This window comes from Pelmatolapia mariae, linkage group LG2 (genome assembly GCF_036321145.2).
Source record: "Pelmatolapia mariae isolate MD_Pm_ZW linkage group LG2, Pm_UMD_F_2, whole genome shotgun sequence".
NCBI classification, from domain to species: Eukaryota; Metazoa; Chordata; class Actinopteri; order Cichliformes; family Cichlidae; genus Pelmatolapia; species Pelmatolapia mariae.
In genome coordinates, this window is record NC_086228.1 from 960,001 (window position 1) to 972,609 (window position 12,609).

Consider the following 12,609-nt stretch of genomic DNA (forward strand, 5'->3'; position numbering starts at 1 on the left):
TGAAGGAAGCAGTTACTCATACGCCTTTAAAATGAAGATGTGTGTGTGTGTGTGTGTGTGTGTGTACCTCATGATGAGTGTTTTGTAGACGGACTCTCTCAGCTGGAAGACGTGGTTGCTGACAGCCAGGTTGTGCTCTAATCTGAAGGGCTCCAGGACCACGCCATCTCTCACTGGGAAGGTCAGCCGCAGGTCGTCGCTAGGGTTACCTGTAAACAGGAAGTCATCGGTCACACACCTGCACATTGACTTCGAATCAGTGGGGAAAAAATAATCAGGTTATTTCACAAACAAAATTTGGAACATTTTCCTGATAATCTCAAGATCTGACTGATCATGAAACATTATTGATTGATTGATTATTGTTATTGAAGATTATTGAAATCAACTTTGATTATGAAACAAAAAGATTTTAATCTGTTCATGAAATTTCCCCTTGTGGGACTAATAAAGGTATATCAATCAATTATGGTGGACTAATCGGAATATTTCCCTCAGATAAAGAGTTTCATTTCATTCATGAGCTCAGTTTGACTCAAGCAGCTGGTTCTAAAATACAATCAGACTTCTTATATATTTAAAATATTCAGATTACTCTGATCATCAGTCGTATTGATACGATGTGATCGATGATTGTGTGTGTGTGTGTGTGTGTGTACCTGTCGGCGGGGGAGGAGCCAGGCCAGCTATGTTGGGTTTGATGTCAGGCAGAAAGGAAGAAGGCGTTGGCTTGACGTCACCGTTGCCAGGCGACATGTAGGGCGGAGCCATGGAGCCGCTGGGGGTGACGGGAGGTGTTGGGTTTCCCGGAACCGGAGAAGAGGGGTAACCTGGCAACCCTCGCCCCGGCTAATAGACGGCGCCGGAGAGACGACAGAAAACACAAAAACCTTATTTCACCATGTGCGCCCTCACTTCCTGTCACATGTCTCCTGCTCCGTGTGTTTCTGATCATGTGTGTGCACTAACACTCAGGTTAACACAGGGGTCTATATGACATCACAGAGGCGGGGATAAAAGCCCCACCCACTCATTATTAAGGAGGGGCAGCTAATAAGAAGAAAGCTGTGTTAAAGAGGGAGGAGCCAAATCAGCCAAACACTTGCAACGAACACACACACACACACACACACACACACACGTGTGTGCACACACACACACACGTGTGTGTGTGCTCTCCTTACCCCTGATGGCTGGTTGAAGGAGTTGTACACTCCTCCGGCGCCCCCTGCTGTCAGAGTGTTTAAGCCGCCCTGCCCGTTAAACTGGTCCTGCTGCACAAACGGCACAAACACTCGAATCAATCAGCTGTTAATCAACAGGTGACAGCATTCAGGACTCCATCGCTCCAACAACACCGTTATAGCTGCTCACCTTGTAGTACTGCGAGCTGGGGGGTCCAGAGGGGGGGTACTGAGGTGGGAGGGGCATTTTATGGCTCTGATAGGAGGGGGAGGAGCCAGACCGTGGCGGGGCGGGACCTGGACCGGCGGGACCTGCAGGGAGACGAGGAGAAAGCACACCTGAATAATCAGAACACGAGGTCTGCTTTCCCATCATCAGCTGTGGTGAAACCTCCACCTCACACCACCTGGAAACACCTGCAGACGGGGTGCAGTTAATCCTGTTTGGTGGCGTCATGTGACGTTAAACTTCAGGAATCATGTAAAATAACACCAAAGAAAACAAATACTTCCCAGGCCCGTTCTGCTCCGGCGTTCCCTGTGAGCTTTACTGTGGCGTGGGCAGGTACGAGGACCCAGCACCTGCACACGGTTTACTCAGACTGATTATCCTCACTTGTCGTCAGACCAGCCTTACAAACCTGACCAGGCTGAGGTCACTTCCTGTCCTGTCAGGACTGGCAGGGGTGGGTTCTCGTTAGACTGACTTTTGAAACTAACAGCGTCCTACCTGGGTGGTACTGCATGTTGGGGCCCGAGTAGGGGCCGCCGTGACCGCCTCCAGCTGAACCAGGCATGGATCCACTGCCACCTCCGGGACCCGGCATAACGTTCACACTGGAACCGATGGGAACGCCGTACTGCTGGGACATTCCCGGGAAGGACTGAGGGCGGGAAAGGTGTGGACATAGGTGTGAATTCACTCGCTGACACAGTAACCTGAGGGTCAGCAGCACGGACTCCTGAGCCTCACCTCTGAGCTGTATGGTCGTTTGAGGCCCTGCGGGGGCCTCAGGTGTCCCTGCTGTGGTCCAGGGCCGTAGTTTGGGTGCTGGGGGACTCTCTGCGGGCCCCCTCCTGGTCCATACATGGGGCCCATTGAAGGGGGACCTCTGGCGGGGCCTGGACCTGGGCCCATACCTCCAGGAGCCATGCCAGGAGGGCCGCGGGGGCCGGAGTGGGCCATGAACTGGTTATTGTAGGCTGGACCGCCCATCTGGGAAAAAAACCACAACAAATTTATCAGTGATGTCATCAAACAGGTGTCCTCAGCACAAGTTCGGCTCAAAGTGAGGAAATACTCGTTGTCATCAGAAACAGGACACGTCACATAGAGTTTACGCAGAAATCTGAACTGTGCTGGAGCAGGGGCGTCGTGCTCCGGTGACGCCAACACCGACCTCAGGTTTAAACTCGACCCCGTCACCAAACACACCTCCACCTCTCTTTATGCACCAACTCTGAGATCCTCGTCCCTCCCACAGCGTTTCTGTGACAGTGTTTTTCTGTTTATTCACCTGCACGAGTGGACCAGCAGAGGGAGCTCTAACCCAGGCGGGCAGCATACAGGCGCCCCAGTGACCTCATGCTTCTGCTCACCTGTCCATAGTTCATCTCCTGGTTTTGTTTCTCCTGGATGGCGGCAACGGTTGCTGTAGCAGTGGCGGTCGCCGTGGCAGCAGCAGCAGCAACGGCGGCGGCAGCAGCGGCCTGAGTGAAGTCGGCGGAGCCTCGGGAGCCTCCGGGGTTCGACGGATAGCTGCAAACAAACGACATCACTGACATCACCGACCACCTGACGTGGGACAGATAAGACCCCTCGATATCTGGATGAGAGGGCGGAGCTTAGTGAGCTGCTTCCAAGCATCCACCCTCAGGACAGAAACCGGAGTAGCAGGTCAGTTTATTTCAGTTTCTGATGCTACCATTGGCTGAAGCAGACACCCACCTCCCTGTGTACCCGCCCGGTCCTCCTGTGTAGGCCCCGCCCGTACGGCCGTACATGCCCTGGGTCATGTAGCCTTTGCTGGGCTCTGCGTAGCCCTGCTGGCCCATGTAGCCTCCGGGCCCGCCGGCCATGCCCGACCCCCCGGGGCCCTGCATCATGGGACCCCCGCCTGGGTTGGCCCCGGGCCCCATCACGCCTCCACCAAGACCCTGATGAGAACAGAAGTAAACATTCATCAGACAGGAAGTGACGTTGAGTGAGTAAAAATGGTAAAAAAAAAAGAAAAAGGTAAATGGCCTGTATCTGTATAGCGCTTTACTCAGTCCCTAAGAACCCCAAAGCGCTTTACGCTACATTCAGTCATCCACACATTCACACACTGGTGATGGCAGCTACATTGTAGCCACAGCTGCCCTGGGGCGCACTGACAGAACCGAGGCTGCCGGACACTGGCACCACCGGGCCCTCTGACCACCACCAGTAGGCAACGGGTGAAGTGTCTTGCCCAAGGACACAACGACCGAGACTGTTGGAGCCAGGGCTCGAACCGGCAACCTTCCGATTACAAGGCGAACTGCCAACTCTTGATCTCACGATCGCCCCACAAATGATCGATCATGTCACATCCTTCTGCTTGGTGATGTCATACCTGGCTGGCCGAGGGGTTGGTGACTCCCCAGACAGTTGTGACCACGGAGAGCGATCCTGTGGGCTGATTGGTGGGCTGCTGCCAGCTGGAGGGGTCGTAGGGGTACGAGCCGTCACTGTGGGGGAGGGGGGGCGGGTCCATGAGTAAAACAATTATGCACTCTTACACAGCAGCACATATATAAATAAAATATATATATATATATATATATATATATATATATATATATATATATACATACACACACACACACACGTGTGTGTATAATTATGAGCTGAAGAATCTTCTGTCAGTTTATTTTGTAGATCAGAGTCAAATTCATGATTTATTGATTTAAAGTGAATTCCACTGAAATCTGACTCGATTGTTTCAAGACAAAAATATTAGAGTAAAAGTAAACGTGTGTAAAGATGACAGCTGTGTGTGTGTGTGTGTACACATGTACCTGTGTGGGTTGTTGGCTAGTCCAGCCTTCATCTGGTTTAGAGGGTTCATGGTGGGCGGAGCCAATCAGAGTTCTGAAAGACAGACAGACATCATCTCCAATCAGCTGATTCAGACTTTGATGCAAACTACATTTCCCATCAGCCTCTCTGCACACAGACCATGAATCTGCTCTGACTTTTCTCCACCAAAGTCCGTTCAAAAATCCTCCCGTTTAGAGAAACCTGCACCTTTTAGGCTGTATCCCAATTCAGGGTCTGCAGCCTTAAAGGCCTCATTTTAAAGCCGATTACGTCACAGCGACGCGACGAAGGCTGTCCCAATTCAAAGGCGTCCTTCATCTCCCTGAATTTTAAGGATGGGTCAGTGTATCCTTCATGGCCCAACATATCCCAGACTTCATAGCGCGGCGGTGGGTGTGGATAATTTTGCCAAAAAAACAGCGGATGGCTGAAGCGGGGCGGCTTTTAAAAGTAAGTACTGAATATTATGTCACTTATTTATGTGTGAATGTTTAATAACGAAGAACAGCAGAATGGAGCTAAAAATAAATGTTTGTTTCAGTTCTATGAAGCTTTGAGTATTTTGGATTAGTAGCACTGCTGTGTTTGTTGCATCATATTGCTGTAATTGTTTATATGCTTTATATATTCTGAGCTAAGTTGATCTATAGTGTTACATCATATTCTATAAGGATGTTATGTGTTTGTACACTTTCTGCCCAGTTTGACCCATTTAGCAGAAGTCAGCCTGTTTAAGGCTCTGATATCTATTCTGTATGACTTAAAGCAGTTATGACATGGTCTGATTTTCTCACCCAATAAAGGAATATTTCATATATCAGTCTACTCTTCATTCTATCAGAAACAGTTATCACAGCTTGTACATTTTCCTTTTTACACATATATGTAAGCATTGAGCCAAATTTAGTAATGCCAACATATTAGACGAACAATATTTGTCTCTTATATATAATACATCTATATATACACTGTCAAAGATACTTGTCTTTGAGTGAAGATTTAAGGTGATAGGACATATAAATAACTGCAACTTGAATCTTTGACACGGAGTTCAAGCTCACTGCTGTAATAACTTATAATGATTAATATAATAACTATAATATTGGCCATATCATATTTACACTGACTTTAGTCTCATGAACAACATTAGCTAATTGTTATTTACTAGCTAATCTTAAATGACTGTTCAGTACAGATATGAAGCCCAACTATCATGTTTTACAGTCCTGTGGTCTCAGCCTCAGATACTTATTAAATCACACAAAGTTCATGTAGAAACAAACAAATTAACAAAATATGTTCTCCTTCATTTCTGTCAAACAAAGCTGTATGACACGTTTCCAGCGGTTAGTATCATGGTTGCTAGGCAACCTGAGCAGTGCAACATAGGCTAGACCGTCCCATTTCACTTCCGGCCTTAGCGGTCTTTGAGTACGCGGCCCTTGAGGACCGTTAAGGCTGCAGACCCTGATTTGGGATACAGCCTTAGACTCCTGCTGTGGTCATCATGAGTACTCCAATACCCAGAATGCCCTGCAGGGAACTTATGCATTAAATGTGACCGCTAACCACCCTCCTATTGATCTGAACACGGCAGAGGGAAGTGATCAGAGGCAGTGATTATATAGTGATACTGAGAAGGAACAGAAATATGAGTTTATTAAGAGCAGACATGTTTGTTTCTGCCTCTCAGTGAGTCGCTGTGAAGAGGAGGAAGATTTCCATCAACTATTTCAAAAGAAACAGGAAGTCAAGTTTTATACCCGACTGAGGTCAGAGGAAAGACCGGGAGGAAACACGCATTCCTCGATATCGCTGAGCGCGTACACACACAGACACACACACACACACCTGGTTGGTATATCTGGTTTCTGCTGCCTCGCTGACCCAACACAAATCACTGAACCCCAGATTCTCAGAAGAAGCGTCTGAAAGAAAAGAGAAAGTGTCTGAAAACCAGTGAAAGAGGATCACAGAGAGGGAGCTGATCGTGGGTCCCTGTGGAGTGTCCTCCTGTGGACGAGACCAGCTTTGGTGGTCCTGATGTCTGTGAGCGTCACACAGAGCTGATCAGGAAGAGCAGAGGGAACAAGTCAGTGTGATCATTGGTTCACAGAGATCATGACCTGTGCGGGCTGAGATCCAGCCCACACAGGTGATGGAGACAGGATGCAGGTATGTGGGGCAGCCCGGCGATGCTGTGAGAGCTCCTCCAATGAAAGCTTCAGTCTCTGTCAGGGAGGAAGTGTGACGCTCGCACAGGTGAGCCGTCACAGCTCACCTATGTGGGTCTGCTCAGGAGGACAGCAGGTGCAGACGCTCGAGGCCGTGACTGAGCCGCGAAGGAGCGCGATGCTCATGTGACTCAGCTACACAGTCACATGACCACCTGATTCTCTGCCTTCACTCAGAGCTGCGCAGCCCTCACACATCCCAAAGCACCTGATTCATGAGGGAGGGGCCTGATGGCGAGCGCTGACTGAGCCACACTCATCCACACTGGTAGCAGCGACATCACAACCAGTGACCACTGTACTTCCTTTTTCTGATCAACGAGCTCGCCGGGCTCAGAGGAGGCCATGCCTCTGTCCTTACAGGTGTTCTACTTCCTGATCCCAGCGTCTGAAATCGATCAAGTTTAAAGCGTCTGATCCGGGTCATTTCCCAGACGCAGAGGTGCAGCAGGTATGAACACCTGGCTGGAGTTTACCTGCAGGAGACTAAACCTCCGCAGGGGGTCGTGGCTCTTCTCCACCAGCCATCAGCTGGTTCAGGTGCAGAAGGAGGGGGAGGAGTCAGAGCAAATGCCTGCCAGCGAGGAAGGTTAGGGTCACAGAGTCTCTGTTACCATGGTAACTGGCCCAGGAAACAGAAACCCAGAGTTTTCCTTCAGCTCTGGATTAATGAAGTCAGGCTTTTAGCTGAACCCGATACAGATGTGGAACCAGCTCTGCCCTGAGAACCGGGCCACGTTCCAACAGGAAGTCACAGGATGCAGCTGACAACCAAAAGGATCCGAGTCTCCTCCCACGAGGAGAGCCCGCTGCAGGTGTGTTTGTAGTGTGAAGGCGGAGGAGGTTTCACACCGTGAAACGAAAACTGTCTAACGCTGCAGTGGGAGCGTCGGCAGGAGCGTCACGTAATCTGGTGACGAGAGTTTCAGTGCGTCTCAAACATCCGGTAAGATCAGCAGGAAGCACAGATTCAGCCGTTTCAAAACCAGCAGCAGCCTGATGGGTGACCTGAGTCACAATCTGAGGTTTGAGGAGAGGCTTAAAGGTCAGAGAGGAGGAAACTCAACAAACACTGTTTCACAGCCGCTCTGTCACATGACAAACTCTTCTTCTCTGCTCACAAACTGACATTAAAAAGCTGCCGTGAATCCGAGAGCGAAACAGGAACTGAGGCTGGAACACGAACGCATCGTTAATAATCTGATGGCTGTGAGTGTGCTGACTCCACGCAAACAACAAAACAGCGTTTATCAGGACGCGGCGTTCCTTCCTGAGGCGATCGTGGCTCAAGAGTTGGCAGTACGTCTTGTAAACGGAAGGTTGCCGGTTCGAGCCCCGGCTCCGACAGTCTCGGTCGTCGTGTCCTTGGGTGAGACACTTCACCCGTTGCCTACCGGTGGTGGTCAGAGGGGCCGGTGGCGCCAGTGTCTGGCAGCCTCGCCTCTGTCAGTGCGCCCCAGGGTGGCTGTGGCTACAATGTAGCTGCCATCACCAGTGTGTGAATGGGTGGATGACTGAATGTAGCGTAAAGCGCTTTGGGGTCCTTAGGGACTAAGTAAAGTAAAGGCCATTTACCATTCAGCTAAAACACGTCACCAATCAGACGCAGTCCTGCCGCTTTTCCTGTTTTCGCTCATTTATTTACAGGAATCTTCTTCTTATTTAAAGTTCGCTTTCCTGATTCGCAGTGACACCGAGAGCCCGCCAACGTGCCCGACCAACCAGCGTCACCTGAAACCAGGCTGACATCCTCCCAGGTGCAGCAGACGTGAACACGGCAGGTGTTTGGTCAGGAGGTAAAAGACTCCTCGTTCTTCTGACCCACAGACACACCTGCGGCACATCAACGGGACTCCCGGCGGGCCGACCCTGAGTTTAGATCCTTGACGTTTGAGGAGTTTCAGGTAGAAAACGTTTCACCTGTGGATCAGCTCGCTGCGGTCGTCACACTCACCTGCTGAACTCTGGCTGCTCTGATCCGAACACAAACTGCACCTCAGTAGTTAGCAGGTGGACTTTGGTGTGAAGATTTCTGACAGGCAGCGTCCTACATTCCACCAGTTCAGCTCCGCCCACAAAGCGTGTCATGCACAAACATTAACGACTCAGCTCGAGGCAACAAGCAGGTCGTTTCACAGGTAAACAGAAAGCAGGACGAAAAAGGAAGAAGGAAATGATTTACACGAGTGGAAAGTTTAAAGTCTACCAACACCTGAACTCCACACCTGTCCTTCAACCAGTCAGGTAACCCTGTGTGTGCACACCTGTTTCTCCCAGCAGCTGACTCACCTGAGCTCCACAACATGCCCCATACCTCAGAGATAAATCACGCTTAAAGCTAAACACGAATAATTTTTAAAGATGTGTTAAATGTGTATCAATCATCAGCTCCCTCACACACACGCACGCACGCAGACACACACGCACGCACACACACACACGCAGACACACACACAGCTGCTAACCCCTGTTAACCCTAAAAAGATCAACCCGTCGACCCTCGGTGACTATAGGCCAGTGGCTCTGACCTCACATGTCATGAAGACGCTGGAGAGACTCATCCTGAAACATCTGCGTCTGCTGGTGGAGCCTTGGCTGGACCCCCTGTAGTTTGCTTATCAACCTTGTATCAGTGTGGAGGATGCCATCATCTACCTGCTGGACCAGGCTTATTCTCACCTGGACATTGTTGGGAGCACTGTGAGGGTCATGTTCTTTGACTTCTCTAGTGCTTTTAACACGATCAGACCATCACTGCTGGGGAATAAGCTCACGGAAATGCAGGTGGACGCCCCACTGGTAGGTTGGATTACGGACTATTTAACAAATCGACCACAGCATGTCCGACTGAAGAGCTGCCGCTCAGATAACATCCTGAGCAGCACAGGGGCGCCGCAGGGGACGGTCCTATCACCCTTCCTCTTCACTCTCTACACATCTGACTTCAGGTACAAGTCTCAGTCATGTCATCTGCAGAAATTCTCGGATGACTCTGCCATCGTGGGCTGTATCAGGGATGGACAGGAGGAGGAGTACAGGAGTGTGGTGGACAGCTTTGTCGAGTGGTGTGAGCTAAACCACCTACAACTTAACATCACAAAGACAAAGGAACTGATTATGGACTTTAGGAAGCAGGCTCCTCCTCCTACCCCTGTCACCATCAGAGGGGCTGATGTGGAGATCGTTGAGGACTACCGGTACCTGGGGGTACACTTGGACTGTAAACTGGACTGGACCAAGAACACCAATGCTATCTTCAAAAAAGGGCAGAGTCGGCTTTTCCTACTGAGGCGGCTCAGGTCCTTCAATGTTGGTAGGAAAATGCTGACCATGTTCTATCACTCGGTGTTGGAGAGCGTCGTGTTCTTTGCGGCTGTGTGCTGGGGCAGTGGGGTGAAGACAGCCGATGCCAACAGGCTGAACAAACTGATTAAAAGGCTGGTTCTGTCCTGGGTGTCAGACTGGAGAACCTGGAGGAGGTGTCTGAGAGGAGAATGCTAAAAAAGCTTCTTTGTCATCATGGACAACCCCTCCCACCCCATGCACGGCCCCATGATGGACCATCGGAGCAAACGTAGCAAAAGACTCATTGCCCCGAAATGCAGAACTGACCGCCACAGGAAATCCTTTGTGCCGGTGGCAATAAGACTGTATAACTCCTCCTCACTCTGTAGGTGATTCTCCTGAGACGATTACCTATGTTATTCTGTTCCCTCCCAGACCGTGCAATATTACCCAAGAGTACTTATTGAACATTTGTTTCATCCCCCCATCATACGCTGCTACTCCCTTTATTCTATTGCACAATACTTTGTCACTTTCTAGAACCGCCTGCACTGATAGTTAAGTTATTTATTCACCAGGCTATAGTTATGTATATTACTTCGTTAGAGTTATCCAGTACTATGTCTTGCACTATCCTACTGTATATTACTGTACACTATTCTTATTGTATATATTGTATATCTTATATCTTATTCATCTGTTCCTCTGTCTCTCCTGCTGCTTTGAGCATGTACATGACAAAAGAATTTCCCTCGGGATAAATAAAGTTGTTCTTATTCTTAACTAGATAAAATCTCAGAGTTTCACTCAGTAAACTTGGAGCTCAGCCTATCAGTACAGTGACCTCACAGCAGCCATGGTATTGGCCACATGACGTCATTATACATGCTCCACCAGCACAAACAGGCCCAGAGGTCCAGTTCAGGTGAAGCTAGCAACTACAGCTACTTGTGTCACCATCCACCTGTCAGTCAAAGAGGCCACGCCCCTAAAATACAACCTTTAAGGCTTAATACAACTTAAACAGGTGAGTTGTGACAACATGCTCCCCCGTACAGGTGTTATGAGACCAAACAGTTTGTGTATCCGGCTGTAAACATGTTTGTTTCTGCTCCAAGTTTAAACACAGGAGTCTATGGGGACTGACTCCCTGCTGCCCCTGCTGGATGCTGGCAGAACTACAGGCAGCTCAGTTGGTGCAAGTTTAAAACCTTCTCCTCCACCTGTGTAGGAGAACTGGAGCTCGTGTCGTTCTGGGCTGATGGAGTATCTGCTGTGGTTAAACAGCGTCCCCTGCTCGTGAACATGTCACTGGTGCACCGTCACAGCGGCCCGTGATGTGTTTTTCTACAGTAAACGCTGTAAATCGGTTTCAGTCTGCCCGCGTGCACGCCGCCCACGCATGCGCCTGATAAATGGGTTAAGTCTAATATAAGTTGCTGTATCGTGCCGAGCCTGGCGGTGCTGTGTCCGTCACACTTCTCTGCCGCCGCCTGCTGCCTCCGTCTGACCGCACAGATGGAAACAAAATGAGTGTCAGAAGACATTTTGAGATTCCTAGCGGTGTTGCAACCAGGAGGAGGAGGGGGAGCTGATGCTAACGTGCTAACTAGCAGGCAGCTCCTGCTACAGCAGCCGGGAAGTGGGGCTCCTCCGGCTAAAGCTAGTAGCACCACTGTCTAGCATTAGCATGCTAACACACCAACAGCAGTCCCCTGCGTGTAAACAGCAGGGCTCATTTCACTGAGTACTGTTATTACATTGGATGCGGAATGAGGGAGCAGATGGCTTCTGATATTTTTAATTTGGCAGAAAAAAAATATTTCTTACCGTTTCCATCCTTGTTACTCAGCTAGCATGTTGTCTGTGACAATGGAATGCTCCAAGGCTAACAGCTAGCGACATGCTAACCTCTTCCTCCAACACAAAACACTCACCTGGACTTCGGTGTAGTGTACCTGCAAACCGATCAGCCCGAAACTCATCTAGTCATCGATAATCCCCATCCCCGAGGCCCCGCACCTGTCACGTACACACATGTATACTAAGAGCGGGTACACGGTTCCCCCGCAGCCTGCCCTACCTTCGCACTCCCCCGGTGTCCGAGCCCTGCTCCGGGGCTCCGCAATCTGCTCTTCTCGGAGCCTCCGGGGCATTAAGAACCGAACCTTCCCGAAGTGTCCACGGCCAGGCAATTCCCCCAGTAATACTCCGAATATCCGGCAAAAAAGTCCTGATAAAATCCTGGCAGTGAGGCCGAAATTCAAAGCCCGCAGCTCGGTCAGCTAGCGCTGCCTGCCGCCGGCCTCAGCGTCCGATTGTCCGGCTTCAGGAGGTGACACCATACCCCGCAGCTCCAGGAGGGCTCACACGGGAGAAGAGAGCAGATCCAGCGGGCTTAACTGCTCTACGGAGCCGCTACAGTTCGGTTCCTCTGCATCACTGATCGCTGCTGGCCAGCAGGTTAAACAGGAGAGCGAGCGAGAGAGACGTTCACATAGACAGGAGAGAGAGAGAGAGAGAGAGACGTTCACATAGACAGGAGAGAGAGAGAGAGAGACGTTCACATAGACAGGAGAGAGAGAGAGAGAGAGAGACGTTCACATAGACAGGAGAGAGAGAGAGAGAGAGACGTTCACATAGACAGGAGAGAGAGAGAGAGAGAGACGTTCACATAGACAGGAGAGAGAGAGAGAGAGAGAGACGTTCACATAGACAGGAGAGAGAGAGAGACGTTCACATAGACAGGAGAGAGAGAGAGAGACGTTCACATAGACAGGAGAGAGAGAGAGAGAGAGACGTTCACATAGACAGGAGAGAGAGAGACGTTCACATAGACAGG

General features: G+C 50.1%; 1 protein-coding gene across 3 annotated transcripts in view; it reads right to left on the minus strand.

Moving 5' to 3' along the window:
* LOC134638724 (zinc finger MIZ domain-containing protein 2-like) overlaps positions 1 to 12,301 on the minus strand; it is a 17,356-nt gene extending 5,055 nt beyond the window's left edge. Inside the window, exons 1-12 of one of the 3 annotated variants that reach the window (XM_063489581.1) lie at positions 11,851 to 12,301; positions 6,100 to 6,176; positions 4,227 to 4,299; positions 3,782 to 3,896; positions 3,133 to 3,341; positions 2,784 to 2,943; positions 2,158 to 2,400; positions 1,915 to 2,068; positions 1,375 to 1,496; positions 1,185 to 1,274; positions 660 to 849; positions 68 to 209 (exon numbers count right to left, since the gene is read on the minus strand). In XM_063489581.1, coding sequence (XP_063345651.1) covers positions 68 to 209; positions 660 to 849; positions 1,185 to 1,274; positions 1,375 to 1,496; positions 1,915 to 2,068; positions 2,158 to 2,400; positions 2,784 to 2,943; positions 3,133 to 3,341; positions 3,782 to 3,896; positions 4,227 to 4,276 — 1,475 coding nt within the window. In that variant the 5' untranslated portion in view covers positions 4,277 to 4,299; positions 6,100 to 6,176; positions 11,851 to 12,301. The remainder of the gene's footprint in view (positions 1 to 67; positions 210 to 659; positions 850 to 1,184; positions 1,275 to 1,374; positions 1,497 to 1,914; positions 2,069 to 2,157; positions 2,401 to 2,783; positions 2,944 to 3,132; positions 3,342 to 3,781; positions 3,897 to 4,226; positions 4,300 to 6,099; positions 6,177 to 11,850) is intronic. The other 2 variants (XM_063489591.1, XM_063489572.1) reach the window with 2 other exon arrangements.
* Between the last annotated feature and the right edge of the window lie 308 nt (positions 12,302 to 12,609).